The sequence below is a fragment of the Heliangelus exortis genome, chromosome 5 (genome assembly GCF_036169615.1).
Source record: "Heliangelus exortis chromosome 5, bHelExo1.hap1, whole genome shotgun sequence".
Classification (NCBI taxonomy): Eukaryota; Metazoa; Chordata; class Aves; order Apodiformes; family Trochilidae; genus Heliangelus; species Heliangelus exortis.
In genome coordinates this window covers 33,698,856-33,723,972 of record NC_092426.1, presented here as the reverse complement: position 1 = coordinate 33,723,972, position 25,117 = coordinate 33,698,856, and the positions used below count along the sequence as shown (strand labels likewise).

Genomic DNA, 25,117 nt, shown 5'->3' with positions numbered 1-25,117 from the left:
GCCACTGAATGCACTAGAGGCAAACCAACAAAAAATAAATATTGTAGATTTATAGTTATTTATTCTTAATTCAAGTTATAATGTTTCTCCTTTAATACTATACTATTGGAGCAGTCTTTATAGTTCAGTATTCTGTAAGTGCTGATGGTGGGTGATTAGGAAGGAATAGTCCATTGTTTGATTGAGGCAGCACTTTGTCCCTGCTACTGATCACAAAGAAACAGGCCACAAACATGAAGTGACTAACCAACAGTTTGTATGCTTCTAGAGCTGGATATTGTCTTTGGACAGCTGTATTTATACACTATTGAAAGACAAGTACTTTTTTTTTTTCTTTTTTTTTTTTTCAAGCCACGATCATATAGAACTAAGATTGGATAGTTTCTTTGAGGTCATGTATAGAATTCCTGCAATCAGAATTTGGTTGTTAAATTCTATTGCTACTGCTGCAGGAGGCAGAGTTGAGCTTCTTTCAGATTGCAAGTAGAAAATATATTTACATCACTGAACCTGAGCAGTGTTTCTGATTTTTACGTATTTTTTTTGAAGGAGTAGAAAATGCAATAATGAAACCATCTTAAAAAATTGTGGCTTACCATAAAGTATGGGCATACACATGTATTATTTAAGAAAACTGCTGATAATTTGTGGTCCATTATTTAGTCAGCCTGAAGATGACACTCTCTTCTATTCTGGAAGTCAGAGTAGACCTGTGTACACTCTGACAGATAGTTTGGCTTCTCATCTGTTACCAAAGATCTAGATAAGAGCCTTAGTGTCTGTCATGCTTTCCAAGCCATTTTCTTATGGGTATGATGCTATTTTTATGGGAAGAATATGGCTGTTCTATATCAGGTTGATGCAATAGTTCAGAAGCCTAAATTTTTACAAAATTTGGTAGTCTTTTGGTTTGACAGACTTTCTGTTCAGGTAAGTAGTAGCACCCAATGCAACTAACGAGTCAGAAATCCAGATCAAAAGCCATTTATATCCCCATATAAGTGCTATAAGAAGCTAATACAGAAGATGAAGATGGAATGTTAGGCAGATGTGGAATATGATGTTTTAGATAGCTGCTTGTACCCATCTTCTAACCGGAAGAAAAATGATAATGAATCACAGAAAATGCCAGCACATGGTCCAGCTGTGTATGTCTGTCCATTAATGCTCAAATTCAGCTAAGATTGACAACACTGTGGGTAGTCCTTAGGGACTGCCCTTTGCAGAAAACCCAATTCCAGTTCCAGGTGTATCTAGAAAAGGAGGTTAGAGCTGGTACCTATTGTAAGATACACAAGATGAATTAAAAAGTTATAATGATTCTTAATTTTTTCCTTACCACACAATGACTATGCTTTTGGGTTTTGGTGATTCTTTGGGGTATAAAATAATGTAAACCAGATTCCCCGTGCAAATTGGGATTTACCAAAAAAAAAGAAATCTGTTTTCAGTTGACTCTGATTTCAGCCCCCTTTCCCATTTAATTGTGCTGTCCTTTGCCCTCATATAGAATGTCTTTTATTTGAGATCCAAGCAAAGTGAGCTTCATGGAATTCCTTGCTTTGGTTTCCTTGTAGGATCAAAACTTTGGACTAAGGCTCATTTGAAGGGATCTAAGGATAAGGAAGTTGTGTTGAAATTATGAATGCCACTTGTGATAGGAAAGATTCCAGAAATACTCTTTCATTGTGCTCCTGATTTACTCTATCTTCAATTGTTCTTTTAATCCTTATTAAACTGAAGACTCAGTCCTTTTTTCCTCTTTTAAGCTGTCTTAAATAGCTAGGTTTTAATACTTCATACAGAGCCTAGTAATTTGAAATAGTTCAAAAACTATTATGTGTTGTCTGCACAGTTAGCTTATCTGATAAAGCCACATTTTGATTCTGTCTTTTAGCCCTATCAAAAAAGTGCTATCTTTAACTCATCAGTGCTTAGAATGCAATTGCAAACAAACAAACAAAAAGTCAGCCAAACAAAAAAAAAAAAAAAAAAAAAAAAGTGAGGAGCTGAAAAGAGGAGACCTTTCTTATCCAGAAGAGGTGATGCAAGACTTTTCACTGATCCTACTTCCTACCCTGGCAGAAGCATTTTTCTTCTTTTGCTGTGTTAATAACTGATATTGACTCTCAGAGGGCTCTGGCAAGCATTTGAATGCAATATAAGGAAGGGATCAGAGGCTGGGTTAAAGATGTAGAGATGGCACTCAGTGCTGTGAGACTTAGCTCCTCACAGAACTACAGCATTTGCTAATGATTCTGTGAAGCTTGTATGTGGAAAATGGATTGCTCACAGAATCTTTCCTTTTTAAAAATCCACAATGGTTAGTATCCAATATAAAGTTGGAAATTTGCTGGAAATTTGCTGTGGTGAAGATCCTACATAGAAGGTAAATAGCACCATGTTATAAATATATAAGTAACACCATAACAGAACTGTTGAGTTCTAGTATGGCAAAGCCAAACTGCAAAATTCTAAGCACATGATAGAGAAGCTCTTTTAGAGATCACCCTTATATCTGAAGAAATGAAATACTTAAGTTCCCATAACTATCAAACGTACTATCTTTACTTTGACCAGGTGCATGTGTTAAATTCATAGGATTTCTTTGCACAAATTGCACTAGTTGGGGAACAGTTTGAGTGGCTTGTCTGTTTATGGCAGTCAGGCTCTGTATGCTGATCTTCTCTCACTCTTGTCTTTTTCTTGCCAGCAGACTGTGACAGGTACTCAACAGGGCTTGGATCTTGAACTCTTGAGTTCAAGGAGGGCCCTCTAGAAGGGAGCCTGCTACCAGCAGGTGTACAGGGATCTGCATGCCAGCTCATTTTATTGGTGTCTGGGATGCAAACAGATTGAGACCTCTTTTCAAGGAATGAAATACCTTTAATGCTTCAAGCAACAAAATTCAGAATCAACTGTTAACCCAAATTTTTTTTTCTTTCTTTAAAGTTTAAAAGAGCACATTTTGAAGTACTTAGATGGTTTTGAGTTCTTGGAGATATTTTGGATGTGTGGGTTTTACCACAAGCTAAGTGATAGGAATCTTGGAGGACGAACAACTTTATTTCTTTTTGTCCTTGCAAACTGTTGTTTTCCTCCAAAAGCACTGTTCTCCTAGTGAACCTGATTTGAAAATCAGCAAACAGTATATGCAGTAATTTTCCCTGGAAATGCCAAAGTTAGATTTTTCATGTTTCTTGCAGTTGCCAAAGTTTGAGAAGCAATGTTTAACTGGTGGGTTTTTTGCATCCATTTATAATTGCTTTAATTTGCTCCTCTCAGATCTCTTGGCTTTTGTTCATGTCATGAGTGTAATGACCTCATTCTCATGCCACCAATTTTTTTGTTCTTTGTAGGAGTGCTCTGATGTTGATAGATAAACATGTTTAAAACTGTATGCCATTTGCATTAACCAGGAGCTCACTTGAGTCATACATCTGTGGAAGGGAGGAAGGATGAGATAGGCTAGATAACCTGCTCCCTTTCTTGGCTATAGAGGTATATATGAGAGGATTATCCTGCTGGTACAGGCATTCAGGCTCAGAATTTTAAAGGCAGTTGATTTATGCACATTTCTCCCTCTGGCTTTACCTTAGTGTGCATAAGTTTTTGTTTACATACAAGTCATAAAATGTGTGAGAATCTCAAGTTATGAGGGAGTACTGGGGGAATTTCCAGTCTTCTAGTCAGCATTAGAATTTGGGAAATGTTTAGATACTAAGAATTTTTAGTTGCTAGACCACTATGGAAAGCATCTGCTTAGGCTTGAGGATATGGGAAGTATTACAGGGCTTCAGGTACCCAAGTGCATTTTAAGCCTAAGAGCCTCAGAGGCGACCATGCTTGGCAGCAGCAAAAAAAGTCCCCCAAAAAAGCACAAAACACAAAACTCCCTCCAAACCAGAGCCAGACCAAAAGCTTTTCTTGCTCAAGAATTGCTGCCTCTGTCTATGTTCATGGCTCAATTCTATCAGCTCATTCCTTTTTTTCACAGTGTGTATAATGTGGGGCTCTGTAACTCTTGTAGCTGTAACAGCAACTGCTTACTGCCTGCTTTGAAAAGATGGGGATGGGGAGAAATAACTTCTACCCTGTGAATCAAACAAAAGGTGTCTTGACTCTGGCATGTCCTCAGACATTACATCACCACTCAGCATTTTCTGTTGACATTACACTGGTATAGGAGAGTTTCAGGAATGCACCACTCAGGGTACTGCAGGCTGCTCCAGCTCCCTATAAAGTTACAGCCTTCATTATGTTGAAGTCAGTGTGCTGCATAGTCCTGGTTAGGAACAACTCAGTCTTTAGCAGAATTATTACATGAATGTAACCCTTCCAGGAACAGGATTAGCTGTTTAGGTGCCAGGAGTCTTATAAAGTTTTGCATTGCCTTTGTAAAGAAATAAAACTTTTCTTCTATGTTCTTTGTGTTATCTAACTTAAAGGCCGTTTGTGTCAGGAAATTGTACTTATCATTGTCTAGCTTTAAAAAACAAAAAGCAGGAAGAGAATTACTCGTCCAAGAAATATATTGTGAGTTTCCTGTGCATAAAAGAATTCTTAATGAATAGTAGCTTACTGCAGTCAGTATTTCCTAATATATGAAAAGCTGTTTTGCTTGGGTGAAAAGAAAATTAATTTTTTATCCTGTCTTAAATTGGCTTCTTCCAAGAATTACTGATGAGGTTGCATTTTGGTTTTGACTTTAAATGGCAGTTTAAATCCCAGCCAAATGGATAACATTGCATACATATAAAATCATAGAATCACCAAATCATAGAATAATTCGGGTTGGAAGGGACCCAGTCCAGGCCCCCTGCAGTAATCAGAGACATCCTCAATTAAATCAGATGGCTCAGAGCCTCGTCAAGCCTAACCTTTAATATCTCCAGGGATGAGGCCTCAACCACCTCCCTGGGTAACCTGTTCCATTTTTCCAGTACCATCATGGTACAGAACTTTTTCCTAACATCTAATATAAATCTATTCTTTAATTTAAAACCATTGCACCTCATCCTATCACTCCAGGACCTTGCAAGCAGTCCCTCTCCAGCCTTCCTGTAGGCCCCCTTCCAAGGTCACTATTAGGTGTCCCTGAAGCCTTCTCTTCTCCAGGCTGAACAACCCCAGCTCCCTCAGCCTGTCTTCATAGGAGAGGTGTTTCAGCCCCCTGCTCATTTCTGTGGCCCTCCCACTCAGGTAGGGCCCACTCTCTCAGGTCCATGTCCTTCCTGTACTGAGGGCTCCAGAGCTGGATGCAGTACTGCAGATGAGAGAAAAGTGGCAGAATCACCTCTCTTGAGCTGCTGGCCACACTCCTTTTGATGCAGCTCAGGATACAATTGACCTTCTTGGCTGCCAGTATGGATTGTTGGCTCATGTCCAGCTCTTCATTCACCAGCACCCCCAAATCCTTTTCTGCAGGGCTGCTTTCTAACACCTCATCCCCCATCCTGTACTGATAGCACAGGTTGTTCTGTCCCACGTGCAGAACCCTGCATTTGGTCTTGTTGAATCTCGTGACGTTCACCTGGGCCCACCTCTCCAGTTTGTCCAGGTCCTTCTGTATGACATCCCATCCCTCTGGCTTATCAACAGTACCACTCAGCTTGGTATAATCTGCAAACTTGCTGATGGTGCACTCAATCCCACTATCTATATTGTTGATAAAAATATTGAACAGTACAGGTCCCAGTAGAAACCTGTGAGGAACACCACTTGTCACTGGTCTCCATCTGGACTTTGAGCCATTGAATGCTACCTTCTGGATTCAACCATCTAGTCTATTCCTTATCCACTGAACAGCCCACCCATCAAATCTGTATCTCTCCAACTAGGCAAGGAGGATGTTGTGAGGGACCATGTCAAAGACCTTGCAAAAGTCCAAATAGACTACATCCATAGGTCATCCCTTGTCCACTAATGTAGTTACCCTATCATAGAAAGCCACTAGGTTTGTCAGGCAGGATTTGCTGTTAGTGAAATCATGCTGACTTTCTTGGATCACCTTCCTGTCCTCCATGTGCTCTATCAGAGACCTTCTAAGAGAATCTGCTCCATGATCTTCCCAGGCACAGGGGTGAGACTGACAGGTTGGTAGTTCCCAGAGTCCTCCTTACTACCCTTTTCAAAAATGGGTGTAAAGTGTCACTTGCTCCAGCCACCAGCAACTTCACCTGACTGCTGTGACTTCAAATATCACGGAGGATGGCTTGGCAACTACAACAACCTGTTCCCTCAGGACTTTGGGATGCATTTCATCACATCCCATAGACTTATATGTGTTCAGGTGCCTCATGTGGTCATGAACCTGATCTTCACATGCAGTGGGAGGGACTCCACCACCCTGGGCCCCTCTTTGTTGTTTTTTAACTTGGGTGGTGCTGGGAGAGTTAACCTCAGCCATGTCTTCATCTGTTGTTACTAGTTCACCAGACTTGCTCTTCAGGGGGTGTGTTTTCTTTAACCTTCCTTTTTCCATTGATGTACCTGTAGAATCCCTTCTTGTTCTTCTTCACATCCCTTGCCAAGTTCAGCTCCAACTGTGCCCTTGCCTTCTTGACCTCATCCCCACACAGTCGGGCAGTGTCTCTGTACTCTTCCAAAGATACCTTTCTCTGCTTCCACTGCCTGGGCAGTTCCCTCTTGCCTTTTAGTTTGACCAGCAGGTCATGGCTCAGCCATTCCAGTTTCTTCCCTGCCTTGTTGGATTTCTTACACCTGGGGATCAAGATCTCTCAGATTCTAAGGAGAGCTTCCTTAAAGATATGCCTGCTCTGTGTAAAATACATACATGAGTAATTTATCTATGAAATTATATAATTGTTTCTTCCTCGTGACTTTTGGTAATTGAGATGGGAGCATCATACTGAAAATAGCTCTTCAGGGTTAGGGTCTTGACAGAAGGGGCTGCGAGTTTTCTTTAATCCTTCTTATTCAGATCACTTCTTCCCTGGGGCATCCTGCCTGCTCCATTTCTTCTCCATCTTTTCTGCATTCTGTAAGCCCTTGGGGGAAGTTTTTAGACCTCTGGACAGTGAAGCATTAGCCCAGTGGGACCCACTAATAGCTAAATTTGGGTGGAGTGGAACCCTGACTCAAGAGACTGAGGTTTGCAGGCTTCATGTTTCTCATAGGTGTATCACAGTAGATCTGCAGTTAAGTGGAATCCCTCTCTGGACTGGTGAGAGGGAAGGGAAAGCTTTGAGAATGAGTAGGAATGCACTGCTAAAAGTGAAGCACAATGAGTACTGCACTGACAGTGTTTTGTGTTGAGCTGTTAAAACTAGGCCTAGTCTAGGTACTGAAAAATGTAGGTATGAATTCTGGAGAATTCTAACTAACAGAATATTTGATTTAATGTGTATTTGAAAAAGTGAAGTAGTAGGTGGCTGAAGACTTGGGGTAAATGATGTTTCAGCCACGTACAGAAGGGTACCCTTCATGAGCTTAAATAAACTTGTTGCTTTCTTTGAAATGTAATAGGAATATTTTGCTGCCATAGATATCCACAATAAGGGTTTCTAAGTTGCTTTTGTTAGTGAATAAAATTATCATTACAGCCTTCCTTCATAGCAAAAAGGCAGCTGTAAAAACGTTGATGGATTGTTTCTGAAGATGCTTCAGTAAGTATTTAAAACTGCCCCACACAGTTGGCTGCTTATATGATTAGGGATTTAGGGAGTGGGAATTCAAGTTTTTGACTTTGAATTTTATGTACTGGGAGCCATTTGTGTTTCTCCAGTCTGCTGTGTCACAGTTTTTCTTTTTCCAGTTCACAGGATAGGCATGCCTCTTACTGAGGAACAAAGTTTCTGTTGTAAAATCTTTTGGACATACCTGCTTGATTTTACATTTCAGCCTGGGAATGTTTTGGCTCTTTTACTGTGCTAGTTTCAGCCTTCCTGAAAAACAGTCTCAACCAGTACCTATTGCAAGCTACTGTCCTGGCTAGTATGAAAATGGATGGCTGTTTTCAAAGAAAATGTTTCTTAATACCACAATGTGTGAACCCTAGCTGTAGAATACTTTCCAAATTCTATAAATGTTGCTCCAAAGATACCATTTCTGCTCCAGAATTTATTACAAAGCAGAAGATAAAAGAACATACAGGTATCCTTTCTTGTAGGTAAATTTTTTTCTTAACCATAAGTTTTCCAAAACACATTTCAGAAATAACTTTCCCAATTGTGTCTCTTCTTACTTTAGGCTTTGTCATTGAGAGACAGCAATGAGAGGTTAATAGATGGCATAGGTGACTGCTCTTTCCCTCTTCCCAACCCTGCACTCTGCTTAGCTGTCTTGGTGGAGGAATGGCATTCTTCTGAAGGAAGAGCCAGCCACTCTGCCTAAGGGTACAAAAAGGAAGTATGCCATTGAGAGGGGAGGTCCTGTACTTTGCCAGGGCTTTATTGGCATCCTCCTGAGCCCTACAGAAGCTGGCTGAAATACATAAATGGGAAGAAATATATTGAATGATTGATTTTGATTTTTATGGGATTTTACTGTTCCTAGCTACTGAACCAGACCATCACAGTGTCACGAGTACTGATGTTGGCAAAAGAGATGTAGGTGAGAGCATACCTGTGGAGGAAGTCAGCAGATGATCTTTAAAACAGACTCAACACTAAATTATGTTCAAATTGCAAACCAAGTAGCAATCATTTTTAAAAAATGAATAAAATGGCAGGGAAATTCTCATTTATAAGGAAGATGTTTAGACAAGTGTTGGCATCACAGAAGGCCCAGACACACCCTAAACAAAAAATTGTTTCCTTCTGTCTGACATTTTTCATCTAAAATGTGCAAAGTATGGGGAGTCCTGTGTTGATGGTTGTGATATTTTTAATATACACATAAAAGCACACAAAAATACATATGCATATGAGGTGACCTTTGTTACTTTTTCCTTTTGTTTATAGCTTGCTTTCTTATCCCCTTTGAAATAGTGAGAAGCAGATTATGGTGCTTTCATTAGAATTTTTTGGGGTTCAAGGATGAGTCCTCATTTGGCTTTCCTGATGCTTAGTAGCAATGTGTGATTATAGGACTCCTTGGCCTTCAGTGGCTACTTTCAGGATCTCTGTTTCTCTTCTGTGTGGCTGCCTGTTTGTAAAAGAGTATTTGCAGGTAGTCCATAATTCTGAGTTCCTCAGATCCTCTATCAAATTTGAAATTGGCCATTTAGGCTTTTACAGTTCTTGGAGACAGAAAGATGCCACAAAGAACAAAAAACCATAAACCTTGTGCCCCTGGGAAGCCTTTCCTCCTTGGAAAAATAGGTTTTGTATTCTTCATGTAAATGGATTCCTTCTCCAGAGTGCTGTTTGCTATGAATTTCAATCTCTTTTGGACAAATAATGAATATTTTTTAGACTTCAGTGACGCTTCACGTCAAACTGTGATTTTCTCAGTTCATATTCCACCAGAGAGAAGATGTACGGGACAGTTATTTCATATGCTTAAGAGCAGTTGACTTCAGCCTAGCAGACTGCCACTGATCAAGATTATTTTATCTGTTGTCATAAGAAAAACAACAGAAGCCTGAACATTATGTTATAGGCAATACATGGATGAACTGTACTTTCAGCCTCTTAAAGAGCCTGTGCAAAACACCATCAGAACTGTTTCAAAATTGTGTGTGTCTGTATCTTCCTCAACATGTGAATTTTGTGTTACTTCAAGAAGCTAAGGGACAGCTCACTAAAAGCCCAAGAAGAATTTTCTCTTCTGATCTTCCAAGTTTCATTGGCCCCTCAGGAAAGGACAGACATGTTCAAATGAATGGGAACTGAGGCTTAAGAAGTTTAATCTGTTTCAGAGCTGACTTGTTAGTAAACCTGTAAGCAGCAGCGGGGGATTTGAGTGTCTCTAACAAGTGTTTTCCTATTAGTAATTTAACAGGAATCACTTTTCAAATGGTTGTCAATCTCTGTACCACTACCCATGGCTTATTAATCCATTTATAATTATATGGTGATGGTGCCTTATTGCTTTGTGCTTTTAAGACATTATCCTACATTCTTCTTGTTTTTCCCTGCATTAATAGGGCCACTCAAAAGACTTGCTGATCCTTTTGGGAAAATTATCCATGTCTGCTGGTCCCTTTTTTAGGCCAAAAAGCTTAAAAATGTCTCTGGTATAGGTTATGAGTAAGAGAAAGCTTTATGGAAACAGGAAATATGGATGTTAGAAACTGTAAAATAAGGTTTGATTTCGAAACGTTTTTGTTGAAATAGTCCATATTCAGGAGCACCTGAGGAAATGTAGCTTGTGGGATTTTGAGAGCTTTCGAATTGGCAGTGCTAAGAATGAAAAGAAATTCCCCAGAGTGGTAGTATTTTGCAAAATGCAATGCTAATGCTACTCTTACAAGACTATAACAGCAGCATATTACATCTCCATTTATTTTTATCAGCTTCTGTCATTTCCTTGAGGAGAGAAAAAAAAGCAGAGAATTACACTGGAATGAGTGGGGAGCCCTTGCCCGAAGTAATTCTGCCAGGTTCTATTGATAGTTCATTTTAAGCATTTTATGCTTAGTTGAAGCTCAGACTGGATTTGTGTTTTTTCCAGCAGCAGACTAACCATGCCTGAGAGTTTTCTTCCTTCTAAGGCAAACTTCTGAATCAGCAGCTTGTAGTCATCTGGAACCCTTTTCCTGTCATTGTTGCTAACAGCTAGACATTGAAGCTGACTTTTCCCTTTTTTAAAAAAAAACAACAACCACAACATCAGTATTACTAGCAACTGTTTTTTCTGTCTAATTTCATGTTCATATTGTGAAGGTTGATTTCCAAAGCCCTGGTCAGATACAACAGCAAAAATGCAGACAATGAAACAGGTGGTTTTAATATTGGTCTCTCCAATTGGTCTCTCCAAGACATCTGAGCACCCCGTGCACTTTCTGGTCTGACTGAAAATTCAGCACTGCACTGGTTCTTGAGGTTATGTTCTGCTCGCAATTTTGTTGTTGTTTTGGGTTTTGGTCTTTTTTGGGGGGGGTGGGTGGAGTTTGGAAATCAGGAAGAGTGAGAATGCAGACTGTCTTAGCCACTTACTTGTCTCTGTGAGTGTGCATGGTATGGCCTCTCACTGGCTTTCCTATGCTATTTTGTTATCTGGGGTTTTGTTCTTAAAGTTCCCCTTCCCCTTCCCCTTCCCTCTCCTTCCCCTTCCCCTTCCCCTTCCCCTTCCCCTTCCCCTTCCCCTTCCCCTTCCCCTTCCCCTTCCCCTTCCCCTTCCCCTTCCCCTTCCCCTTCCCCTTCCCCTTCCCCTTCCCCTTCCCCTTCCCCTTCCCCTTCCCCTTCCCCTTCCCCTTCCCCTTCCCCTTCCCCTTCCCCTTCCCCTTCCCCTTCCCCTTCCCCTTCCCCTTCCCCTTCCCCTTCCCCTTCCCCTTCCCCTTCCCCTTCCCCTTCCCCTTCCCCTTCCCCTTCCCCTTCCCCTTCCCCTTCCCCTTCCCCTAAAAACTCTTCTCCATTCCCTCAAAATTTCAGCCTTAACAGCTAGGGCTTGGTGCAACTTCATAGCAACTTATGTCAAATATTGACTTATGTCAAATATTCTGGTAGTATAAACTGACTTCTCTTTTTTTTCTCAATCCCTATCCTCCAGCTTTCAACTAGGTGGAAATCTATTGGTTTATTGTTATACTAATGAGTACATCAAAGAAAAGTTTTCACAGATGATGATGTAAATGTCCTAGTAATGTCAGTCCAGCTGTGCTCTCCAGAGGCCTTGGGCTGCTATTGTCTTCTGCAGAGTACTAATTGGAATTGAGTTTCTTTTTTAAATGTCATAGAAGAGGCATGTTTATGGCTTTAGCAGCTTGGGAGTCTGCTCTTGAAGCTTCAGCTGGCAAATCTTTCTTGTAATAGCTGCAGTCATGAAATTGTACTTTGGGCAGTCTCTTTGTCTCTGTCTGAAAAACCATGTTCTACTTCTCAGCCTCCTCTCACCTGGTCTTGCACAAAAGGACAAAGGACTGCATTTAGGGATTCAAGTCTCTATTGTGAGAACAGCAGGAAAAATTGTACCCCAGAGGTGTCCTAATGGGGAAAGAGAGTGGAAGAAAATTCCGGCTGCTGCAGTGACAGCAGTGGAATGGCAGAAATGCCAAATAGTTTATTATTTTGTCGAATATGATGTATAGAATTGTTTCATTTGGAACAGACCTTTAAGATCTTCCAAGTCCAACTGTTAACCCAGCACACTGCCACGTCCACTGCTAAACCATGTCCTTAGGTACTGCATCTGCACATCTTTTAAATACCTCCATGGATAGTGGCTCAATCACTTCTCTGGGTAGCCTGGTTCAATTCTTGATAACCCCTTCAATAAAAAAAATTTTCTTATTATCTAATTTAAACTTTCCCTGGCACAACACGAGACTATTTCCTTTCGTTCCATTGCTTGTTACTAGGGAGAAGAGACTGACACCCACCTCATTACAACCTCCTTTCATATAGCTGTAGAGACTGAGATCTCCCTTCATCCTCCCTCTTAGATTAAAACAACCCCAGCTCTCTCAGATGCTCCCCATAAAACTTGTGCTTTAGACTCTTCTTTGCCATTCTCTGGACACGCTCCAGCACCACAGTATCTTTCTTTTAGTGAGGGGCCCAGAACTGAACACAATACTCAAGGTGCAGCCTCACCAGTGCTGAGTACAGGAGCACCATCATTCCTCTGGTCCTGCTGGCCACAATAATCCTGATAGAAACCTGGGTGCTATTGGCCTTCTTGGCCACCTGGGCACACCACTGGCTCATGTTCATCCAGGTAGTGATGAGGCCCTCCAGGTCCTTTTCCTCTGGACAGCTTTTCTTCCACTCTTCCCCAAGCCTGTAGTGTTGCATGGGGTTGTTGTGACTCAAGTGCAGGGCCCAACACTTGGCCTTGTTGAAACTCATACAGTTGTCCATGTCCCTTTGCAGAGCTTTCCTACCTTTAAGCAGATCAACATTCCCACCCAACTTAGTGTCATTTGCAGACTTACTGAGGGTGCACTCAATCCCCTCATCCAGGTCACTGATAAAGATGTTAAAGAAAACTGGCCCCAGCACTGAGCCCTGGGGAACCACTTGTGACCAGCCACCAGCTGGATTTAACTCCATTTGCTACAACACTTTGGGCCTAGCCATACAGCCATGCCAATCTTTTGACATTTTTCAATGTCTGATTATTATTGGCAGAGCTAACTACTGAAATAAAAATTTAGTTTACATTAAAAATTTGCAACTCACAGCCCATTGCTTACAACATCAAAATTGTGTGGATTACTTCATTTACATTTTTGCTGTCTCAGTTGCAAGGTTAAACCTATAAGCACCTTTTCAGAACAGCTCAGATCCTCAGCTGAGGTTTTTTCTGTGACTAGATATAAATTGCAATGCAGATGCTTTGTTGATTCCTACTTATTTTTCTCTTAATTCAGTCTAGAATACTTTGGCCAAGTGTATTTGAGTGGTGCAAATGCCATTAGGGTAGAAAATTAGAATGAAGCAAAGCACTGCATGGTGCTTTTAAATAGGAACTTTCTCAGCTAGAAATAGCTGGATTGTTCATTGGAGATATTCAGAAGCCTTCTGGACATTGTCCTGGGCTGTCAGCTGTAGGTGAACCTGCTTGAGCAGGCTTGTTGGAACCAGATAACCTCTGGAGGGCCCTTCCAGCCTCACCCTTTCTGGTTTCTGTGAACTGCTTTAAGATACTTTGCCAATTTCTTTAAATTTCCCAAATTGTGACCACCTGGGTTTATGCAAGTTCATATTCTTAACTACAGGTTAAGTCTCTTTCTGTGTGGCCTAAGCTTGTCTTCCCATTGGAGTTTCATGAAGCTGTTATGTATGATGGAGTATAAAGGTTTCAGGTGGACATTTTTCTGACAGTGCCCACATCTCCTGCCTTCTCCTCTTCCTGCCCCCCAGCCCAAAAAAGAACCCCAATCCATCAAGACAATTATTTCCCTTTTTACTGTGGTAGTCTTTGAAAAAAAAAAAAATGAATCTGAAGAGAGCTCTGGGAGGTCATCTGACTTGTCCTGCTTCTCAGAGCAGAGCATCTTCAAAGTCAGATAAGGTTGCTCAGGGCATTGTCCATGTAAATTTTGGATTTGCAAGGGTGGAGAATCCACTGTTTTTCTGAGACCAAGCTGCACTTCAGTGTTTATGTTCCTCCTGAACATGCTGTTCCTTTGTGCTCAGCTGGAATTTCCCTTGCTGTGACTTGTGACTCTTGCTTCCTGAGCATCCACTGCATTGCCTCTGAGAACGTCCCCAACTGCTCTGTATTTCTCCAGGAACTGAGAAACTGTTAATGTCCACTCTATGTCTTCACATTCTCTTCTTCTGGCTGAATAAAGCCAGTTTCCTTAGCTTTTCCTCACAGATCACATGCCTTCAGCCCCAGCAGCCTTCCTCTACTCTTTGCCCCATTCATTAGTGTCACCCATATCAGAGGGCCCAAACTTAAGATAATACTTCAGGTGTGGCCTCAAATGTGCCAGGTGAGGGTAATCAATTTTTTTCGACATCATGGTTACACTATTGATAGTGCAATCAAATTGTTATTAATCCACATTACTGCAAGGGCACTCCAAATTTTGTTGTCTGCAAAGGAAGAAAAGCATAATCAGATCAGTGGTCTTTGCAGGCAATATGTTTTTGTTCGGTGGCCAGTGATGCACCAGATTTCCTAGGCAACTGGCCATTGAATCTTACAGGATACACAGGCTTCTCCTTCTTTAAAACAGTTTTGAAGCTGATTTGAGGAGTCTCACAGAGACTTCATTCCTAGCATGTACATTACATTTTTTCTGTGTTGTGTGTATGGTGCAGGATATCTGAACTCTGTCACTTTGGGGCCTGTCGTTGTTGGTAGGTTTGAGTTATGTTGTAAAGTGGTAAATGACTCTCGTATTGAGAAGTCATTAGAGGTTGTCTGGTTTAAAATAATTTTTTTTAAAAAGGTATTTTAGTCATAAATTGCTGTTTTAGACTTGCTGTTAGTCATAGCTGTTTTAGAGTTTTCCATTTCCCCCCCATTTTTCTTAGGCAAAATATTTGCTGCTTCAACCACAATTTTTAAATAAACACTAACAACTGGCAAAATCTTTAAACAAGACTTTTTTCTTTTTTCCATATAGCATTTGTTGTGCAACAAAACATTAGAGGTGCTCTCCTTCTGATTGCTGGGAAGTTGCATATATGAGCCCTAGTTTGTGTAGTCTTGGCACAGTGGCTCAGCATGCTGTGGGCTAACGTTTATGAGCAGTCAAATGAAAGGCAAGCACATATTCCTGGCACTGTTAGGTCAGTTTGGCAGAGGTGAGCTGCCTAAGTGCTTGAACATGTTGGCTTGTAGAAATAACTTTCTGGTTTGGAAGGGATGGGTCTCTGAGTGACGCAGAATGAGTGTTCACAGGTTATTAAAGGAACTTTTGTTTGATCAGTGCTTCTTATCTGTCAGAAAATGAGCAGCATTGCATTCGTAAGTGCTTACTCACATCCTACATCCTTAAAAATAAGAGAGAAAAGAATGGTTGGATTGTAATGGTAGGAGACCAGAGAAGGGATTTTAGTAGTTGCTTATGGCATTTTTGTGGCTGGAAACATTCAAACACTGCACAAACATAATTGGCATTGCAGACAGAATATATGCAAATTTGTAGCATTTTTTTCCATGTTTGCATATTTTTTTATGTTTGTTTGCTTCCCAGTCTGCTGTTCCAGTACTTGTCTCCTCACTGCTTGATGTTACCTTCTCTGAGGAGTTTGTACCACTGGAGAATGAAATACAGAAAGCAGGCAAATTTTAGCCAAACAAAACAGAATTTGTCTCCTATCACAGGTTAGAAAAGGGACAAACTTTCTCAATTTCTTTCTTTTTCTCCCTTCCCTATACCCTAATGATGATAATAAAATAAAAATCTCAACTTCTTGACTGATTTGATTAAGCAGAAGCCTTAAGTCAGTTGAGGCTAGAGATTTACACTGTATACACCAGTATAACTGGGACTGGAAACATCTTCTGGTTCCACTGTATGTAATCTCATCTGTAACTTGGGAGGTAAACAAATGACAGGGAATGCAGTTTGTTGGAGAAGAGAAATTTGGACAGAAGGCAGTTTGTAGCCTCTCATAAGCTTTTCACCATGTCACCTGTCATTCCAGTGCATGTTTGTGTTATATTAACCAACATCAAATTGCATACTGCCTAAACTTCTGTACAATAAATAAATTGCTTATTTTTCATGCACTGTTGAGAAAGGGCAGCCTTCCATCTCTGCAGAGTAGCTATAACAAAGAAAAAAAATTAACAGTATGATAAATATGGTTTTTAAAACCACTTGAGAATTGCTAACAGTGAATGTTTAGCTTTGGTTTTGTTCAGTGTTCAAAATTATCCTCAGTGACTGACTTGATGGTTTTCAGTCTACTGACAGCCATGCATAAGGTCATAGACTGATGTGGGTTAGAAGGGACCTTAAGGATGATCTAGTTCAAACCTCCTTGCCATGAGCAGGGAAATGTGGTTGCATGCAAAGGACATGCTAGCTCTTTTCTAGTAGTTCAGGAGATGAAGAAAAAAAAGGACATTAAAAAAAGACAAATTGCAGGCTGCAAGATGTGAGTTTGATCTAGACACACTTGCATTAAAGCTAACCAAAACCCATAGCATTATTTAGCAAAAAAAAAACATACACTTTAGGCAGTAGGGATCAGATACGTGAAGCACACTGTTGAATTTTTGTCCATTTACATGCACACAATATTCTTCTGCTGCTACCTCATCCTCATTTAAGAATAAATAGATCAGTGGGGTGCAAAGAGTGATACATATTATCTTTTTTCTCATTTTTGGTGTGGAGTAACTAGATCAATAATAAAATAGCATATTTCAGGTGTTACTTTACAGTAAACTGTTTTTACTTTTTTCCTAACAGTACATCCTTTCGGGCTCCGATGACTTCAATTTGTACATGTGGAGAATTCCTCCAGATCCAGAAGCAGGTAAGTTTTTTTAGTTTGGTATTTGGGGGAGAAGAGGCAGCTCTGACAAACACTGGGTTTTGTTTCGTTTTGTTTCATTTTGTTCTGTTTCGTTTTGTTTTGTTTGATTTTAAATGAATTGCTGTTCCCATTTAGCCTCTGAATCTAGAGTAACTCTGATGGAAGTTGGATGAGGTTAACAATGAGTTAACAAATGCCTCATCTAGTCACTGGGTAAGGATGGGCAATGCTGTTTGAATCATTTCTCAAACTGACTTTGTTTCTCATCTCATATAATTATCATTTAAATCTTCTAGATGAGCTGATGAAGAGAGAGAGCTGTAGCTGGAGTGCAGGGTGTGTCTGCCCTCTCTTTTGTCTACCAACTCTGCTGCTTCTAGGCTGATCTGAGTTCTCTGAAGAACTTGAGATCTGTTACCAAGAAATTTCATCTCATAATGAAGTTTGCATCATAAAATGGTGTTAGGTTCATACAACTCCAGCATTTTGGCCTCTTCCTTTCTTATTTTCCTCTTACACCAAAACCCTCCCACTGAATTCTAGTGCAAAGCATAACATGCTTCTTTACTTTCTGAGTGGAACAGCACTATCAGTTGGTGGAAATTACAACTTTTGACTCATTTCTGACCCTTCTCCATTCTGGGGCAGACGTGCTAAGCAGGTGGCACTGTTTAAAGGATTTGTGAGTGTATAGGGGAGTGGTGACAAAGAAAAGCAGTAGTGGTTAGGATGTAACAGTGCTGTTGCAACTGTTGCCACAGTTGGTCAAGTGCCTAATTTTATGTCCTCTGGTATTGTAGGGTTTGGCAGTAGGAAATAATCTGCCATTATCTCCAAGCCATGCAATGTCAGCATATGTCTTTTGTTGAAATAAATCATTGTGCTCTTCTAGAAGGGTATGAATTTCTAGTGATAGACTCAAGACTTTAGGAAATTGATCTGCTGTTTCTATTTTTAACAGCTCTGAAGATTGAAACTGTGCATTTTAGTGTGGTACTAAGTACGCAATCCCATCGGCTCAGGTGTTTTAGCAATCCTGAGAGCAAATTGCAAGCTGTGTTATAATGAAAATATTTTGTTTCATTTTCCAAAGCTGTTAATCACAGCTGTGTAATCCGCAGCTGAGAGGATGACTAGCCTCTAATAGGTTTGGTTAACAACACAGTTTTGAGGAAAATGCTTTTCTAATTTTGAATTGCTTGCTTAACCAACATTTGGTGTTGCAGTCCAGAAATCCTGAAGATGGTTTTGCTAAATATACACATTTCTTGGCCTTCTTTGTGTGGGGTCTATAGAGACTTCTCCTAGCTTTCCTTTTAGTTTGCATTATGCAAGTGCATTGGACACTTTTTTACTGCTACTACTTAGGGAATTTACCCTTGGTTAAATCAAAGGTTATATACATTTACATTAGTTATGTATCTCTAAGTTTTTGCGTGTGAACTATACTAATTTTCCTATACTTTTCCTCATTCCATTTGTGAATTCTGAATTTAGAATTTTGTACCTTGTTGTGATGCTCTTAAAGTTTATTTCCTAAGGGCATCTGCAGATGACAAGCTTCTTATCTGAAACTTTTGTACAAGGAGTGACAGCTAAAATTACCACAAAATATTGTTAAACATGTCTTTTGCTACCTTTTTTGTTTCTGGCTCTTGTAATTTGAGGAAGGGTGTCTGTACACTTGCAACATTTCAGTTACAAAATTAATTACTTAATGTCAATTGCCCTCAGTGATTGCTTAATGGATCAGAAGATCCTGTCCTAACAAGGTGTATATCTTACTCTCTTGTAACTTGAGCAGTTCTGTTATTGAAGCATTTCAGCAAATTTCATGAGCTTTGTTTTATGGGACCTAAAGATTCAGCTTCTATGGCAAGTAAATCATGGGACATCCCAATCACCTGTGGTAGGCATATTGAAGCTGCTCTTTGTTCATTCATCTCTTGAAGGGTTGTGATGGTTTTGAATGTGATGAAACATCCATTCTTAAATCTCATCTTGTGATTCAGAAAATTATGCAGCTAGAGAGGTTGCTGTGCTTCCTTCTTGGAGAAAGAATTTTGCTGTAGTGATGTGGCAAACTTGGAAAACCTCTGCTTCAGTGGAAAACTCCTTGTTCTCTTGTTCTAGCTTAAAACAGGAGCCTCTTTTAGTCTGTGACACGAGGGGGTGGAATGTGGTCTTTCATTTAAAAGATTGTACAAACTAGACAGGGTAAAGTAATGTCCTGTACTAGTGATTGGTATTTTAAAGAAAAATATTTGAGTGATTTCTACCTTTCACTTGAATTCAGACATTGTGTTGCTTTAAATATTTATGATATGACTACCTTCAATTATATTAGCTATTTGTAAATAGCAAATTTTTTTCAATCTTTTTACAGATCTGCATCCTTAACAACAACTCTGAAATAGATTTTTTTTCTTTCTTCTAAAGTGTAGGTGCAGTAAGTACTAGCTATCTAATAGTTAGCAGCATTGCTACACAGAAGATGAGGAAAAGTGGAAATGAGCACACTAGTCATACAATTACAAATGCATTTCTAGTTGGAGGAATGCAGTTACCTGTTTTGGTATTTTGCTAGGAAAATTGAACAAATTCTTCTGAGTTTTTTTGCAAATAATCATAATTTAAGGATGTCCTCCCAGCAGGTCACATTGAGTCATTCTCCTTCAGCCAAAAACTCTGCCAGTGGTTTTGTTGTTTGGTTATTAGAAAAGATTTGCTTCAGAATGGGGAGGTCTGTGAAAGAAGATATTTTTTAAATTACTTTGGAGTCAAATTCAGTTGAGGAGTTTTATTGGTTGTCTCCCTCCACAATCTTAGATTATTCTAAATAGGCCAGAATATTCTCTGTCAGAAGGTTGATTGCTTTTTAACTACTTTTTTTTTTGCTTTCTTGAAGGTGGAATAGCTTGGTCATTATTCCACTTTCTTCTCCATCTAAGTACTATCCAGCTTTCCACCATACTTCAGAAGCAAGTTCTGAATGCTTGATGAATTTTTAGCCTATTTACTCTTTTTAAGTATATACCCCAGTTCTCTTCAGAGGCAGAGTTTCTAGCAGACTTATGACATTAGTCTGGCAGAAGAAAAGAAATCCTGAGTTTCCACAGCTTTTTCTTGACTCCAAAGCAACCTAGATTTGAGAGAAGAGACATCAGCCCTGTGACCTGCCCAGCATGACTGTTAATGTATAAGCACTTCAGGCAGTATTTAAACCCAGCTCCCATAGATATGGTAAAGAATTAGGTAAAGAATCCCTGTTCAAGACAGAACCTGACATGTTTTGTGGGATAATAAAGAGCTTTGTGTGGACCAAATGTTTTGCAGAAATGGAGTTTACATTCCTCACCCACTACTCTGAATCATCTTTGCAACTCGGAGCTTGTCTCTTGCTTTTGAAATACTGCTTGAAGATGCTATGGTAGGGGATATGATACTTATCTGTGATTGAGAGGACAGTTGGGGGTCCTTCTGTTTACATAAGCAGGCTTCTGAAGGCTTCTGAAAAACTTCACTAAATCAGTGCAGCTAACTGTGTTTCAAAACCACTTTTTAATTTTGTCTTTGACTGTAACTGAGAGCAAGAAAGTGCCTGTCATTGTGGTGCAGTTGCTAAACTAATTACACCAAATTTCAGCAGAACTGATGCAATTTTACTTCCTTTTTTTTTTTTTTTTTTTTTTTTTTTCATTCTTGTTGGTCATTGTAAATGCAAATACCTCTTTAGGCTTGACGAATTCAGTAACAGATCTTTTGACAATATTTGAACAGGGTTATCTCATTGGAGACAGCTTGTGGTTTAAGTTCTCAAAGTTCCAGGCTGATAAGTGAAGATGAATAACAGATGATTAAGTGTTTCTTAATGTCTTTAGCTATTTTTGTGATTTTTATATATGTACATGCATGCATATATAGATAGCAGTTAGGCTGCAGTGGGGGAGGCCATCTGGTTCAATGGGAAGTATGCTCTGGAAGGTTTGTATTTTTTAAAAAACTTATTTTTCTGAGGTATGATCTTGGGATCTAAACTGTGTTACTTGTAGCACTGTCGTTTATCTCTTGCTTCATTGTGCTGTGGAACAGCTGTTTGATTGTCACAGCAAGTAAGGGGTGGGGCAGTGAAGAAGAGGTTATTGTATTCAGTGGAATTATACTGGTTTCTATCTTACGTGGATTGTAATATGAGAAACCAGCAGAAATGTTCTGGCTAAGATGACTCTATCAGAAAACAAGGCAGTGTTGGGTGCTTTGCAGTGCTCTAGCCAAGTAGAAAATGATTCAACGTCCATAAGTGTTTCTCTCACTGGTCTTAGTTTGCCTAATATCTAATTTATGACTAGAAAGCTGAAGATAACACTGAACAGTGGGAGTGGCTGGAGAGCCTTAGTCCCCAGCAGCTCACCATCTGACTGTACCTAAGCTCTTTCTTTTTTATTGTATTGAATGTATTTGTTGCTACCAGTACAAAATAAATGTACAGGCGAGCAGTTTTCACACCTGCATTTTCAAAACCAACACCTATTCGTTGTTTGATAATTTCACTTATTTTCTTTCCTTTATGTTTAGAAAGTGTAGTTGTTGGTGGTAATTTGAATAGTTCCATAACAATGTAAAAGCCCTTGTGACCTCTGCAGCTAAACACACCCAAAGAACAAGCTCTGTCAGACCAGGAGAGGGCACAGAGTACAAAGGGTGTGCCAGAGATTATTTTTGTAGTAATTTTGTCTTAGATTTTGTGTTATTGTTGGTGATTGGCTCTGCTGGTGATAATAATAATGGGAGGGTTAGTATAGATAAGGTGTAGATGGATAGGACAGATATTTTGCAGCAACAAAAGAAGGGAGAAAATGTGCATCCAAAAATAGCCACTACAGCTTTCTGCATGCGTATTCTTTAGATGTTTAAATATGAACTTTTTCTTTGGCTTTTGGAACTTCTGCAGAGGTACAAGTACCATGGGGCTGGTACTAGGCCTAGGCTAAGCTAAGCAGGTGACTGCCTGGAGGAGCAGGTTGCCTGAGGCCAGCCCACTGCTCCCTGTGCTTGGCCAGCCCACTGCTCCCTGTGCTTACCCGGAAGCTCTTCAAGGCCACACTGACCCTTTCAGGTTGCCTTGGAGGTGGAGGATGGGTTCAGAGCTGATGAAGGAAGCAGTCTGCAGGTGGAAATTGAGCTGCTTTCTTGTGGGGAGATACTCCCTTTAATTTTCTCCTGCAGAGGCAGAAGTACAAAGCTGGAGACCTGGTGCCCATCTCCAAACTATTTCCTCTTAGCCATGTCAGGAGGAGAAAGGATCATGGCCAGGCCTTGATGTTCTAACCCCATATTTGATGCAACCAAGGCCAGATTTCCTTTGCTGGTGAGAAACTTTGAAGTTGCTCTGGCTGCTGTTAGAGCTGGAGTCAGATTCCTGATCCCAGCAGGAATCAGGATGCAGCAGGGCCTTGTCCTGTCAGGGCAAGAGTGCTTGTGTTGAAATCTATCTTCTCTTCAGATGGATCTCTAAGGACCAAAGCCAAGTGCTGGCACACATTGTACAGAACAAAATACAGGTGTCTGAGTGACCAGAGAGAGACTTCTTCAGGACTCTAAATGCAATCTGCTGCATTGAAGACAGAGACCCTATTTGCTGTGCCAGTTTGCTTGCATTGTGCTGTGCATTTGCTTTCCAAACCATGGTCTCTCTCTTCTGTGGTGCATCATGACCTCACAGGATTCAAATGCAGAGCTGTGGCTCACAGCCTAAACGTGGATTATTATTAATGAAAACGGAATTAATTTTAAACGAGGCTCTATTGTAGTGCCAAGTACTACAGGGGAATGGTATGCTATGGCACGCTGGGAGCAGCTGCAAATATCTGCTTCTTCTCAGGAGTTTTCAGCACTTTGAGTAATTCACAAGGCTTGTATTGAAGTTATGCTTAGCCAGTGGAATGCCTTTCTACCTTATATGAACAACCAGTGGGACTTCTTTTTCAGTGTCCTTGATAGAAAGGACTTCTTAATGAGGTAATTTAATTCCTCTGTCACACAGCCAGCAGAGGATTGTTCCTTATCCAAGAAAGTTCTCTGGTGCTTTGACATGTTTTTTTTTTTTTAATGTTTGGAGCAATGCAGCTTCAATTAGTTTAGAGACTGCTCTGCATCCTTAAAGGATTTGTGTGCTAAGGCACCTTTCCTGGTAATCTATCACTTTTCTTTTTTCCTTATCCTTCAAATAATTCATTCTTCTGGTTTGTTTTGTTTTTTTAAAAAACACTGCTATATGTTGTGGAACTTGTGCATGGGAAGTCAGATTGCTGTCAAAATCTCTCTCTAGCCCTCACTATGATTTACTAGTGGTCTTTAGAATGTGTTTGTATGTATCCCACCTAGCATGTGAAATGTTATTTAATTGACATAAATATTTTAAATGAGTAAGGTAACAATTATTTCATGTGCATAATATTTAAAACATAAAATAATAAAGGAAACAAAGAAGTAAACACTTTGGCAACATAGTAGATACCTACTACTTCAAAGCATTGTTTTATTCCTTCTGTTTGTATTGGAGCCTGCAGATATGCCTTGTGTTGCCATGGTATTCTTTTTAAACATGTGTAGGGGAAACCTGTTTTAAAATATACACTTCACATTTAGCCTTTTTAAAGTTATTTCTTCCAGCTGATCAGACATCATAGTAGAATTTTCTGAGACTTTGTATTTCTCCTCAGTGGAGCATTTACTTGCAGGGTATAGAGGAAGAGGGGCTTTCTTGACAATTCACTTTGTATCAAATCAAAGCACACCAGCATAGCTAGAACAGTAAATTACCACTCAGAACTGTCTTTAAGCATACTTAAAAGTATTGCAAAACCAGCTACTGTATCTGCATCCCTTCTCTCCAGTAGTTAGAAGTTAGTAAGTTCTAAAAGTGGTGTAGTCAGCCTCTGAAGACATTTAGGACTTTTTTTTTTGTTTTGTTTTAATATTATTAATAGCATGTATGTAAACTGATGACTTCTGTATAAATACTGCTTATACATGAGGTAATTATCCAAGAAAATAAAAGCTGGCATGCTACACCTGTTGTAGAACCTGCACATGCCACTAAATTTAAAAGCAAACAAACCTCACCACCACCCCCTAATGAAACCCCCAAGCTTCAAAAGCAAAATTTGAGTGTTGGGATATCAGAAGTGAATTCTGCAGAAGCAATACAAAGAAAAGTACCAGTTCAAGTGAGGACAGGAAAAAGAATTATGTGGAAAAAAAGATGGCCTCAGGAATCTGAGCAATTTATGGCCACCCTCCACTTAATGTACGGATGCTTTTTTTTTTTTTTTTTTTTTTTGCCATCAGACATGAGCATATGTAAGTTATCCTGTGAGAGTTACTCACTGGAAGCTGGAGGGCTCCAGCTAAACCTCTGCTGAGAGACCAGGGGGATTCCAGACAAGTCTGGACACAGGCATGTGTCTGCTGTGCAGATACTTGGGTAATATGATACCAACTTTGCTGAGCTACTACAGAATGAAGGGACCACTGTCAGGATAAAGTAGAAAGCTCTGCATTAAGCACTTACTTAGAGACATCACTTAAGCTCATAGGAGTTGGTAGACTAAAATTGCACCAGGCAAGGAGTTGTCCAAAAATGAGGTTCTTGGTCAGTCTTTTATATTTGACACAAAGATTATAAGAGCATTGGTGTTGTCAATACTTTTTGGTTTAAATAATTAAAATCTCTCATACTACTGGAAGAAGCTGACTACTAAGATTTGTGATTGCAGTAATCTACTTCTAGAGGACTTCACCTGTAATTTTCCTGTTTTAAGGGGTTTTATGAGGAAATTCACCTTCAGTACCTACTGTACTTCCCCTGATTGTACTGTTACCAGATTAAATGGAATTTAGGGAACTTCAATATTAAAGCAGAAAGCTTTTGGAGCTCGCTCATGGAATCGTAGAATCATAGAATGGTTTGAGTTGGAAGGAACCTTTAGAGCTCATCTGTTTCCAGCCTGCATGGGCAGGGACACCTCCCACCAGACCAGGTTCTTCAAAGCCTCATGCCACCTGGCCTTGAACACTTCCAGGGAGAATGCAACCACAAC

General features: G+C 39.9%; 1 protein-coding gene across 2 annotated transcripts in view; it reads left to right on the top strand.

The window, feature by feature from the left end:
* The window catches only part of DCAF5 (DDB1 and CUL4 associated factor 5), a 79,200-nt gene that overhangs the window by 41,488 nt on the left and 12,595 nt on the right, over window positions 1–25,117 (top strand). For both annotated transcript variants that reach the window (XM_071744446.1, XM_071744447.1), the window contains exon 7: window positions 16,949–17,015. In XM_071744446.1, coding sequence (XP_071600547.1) covers window positions 16,949–17,015 — 67 coding nt within the window. The remainder of the gene's footprint in view (window positions 1–16,948; window positions 17,016–25,117) is intronic.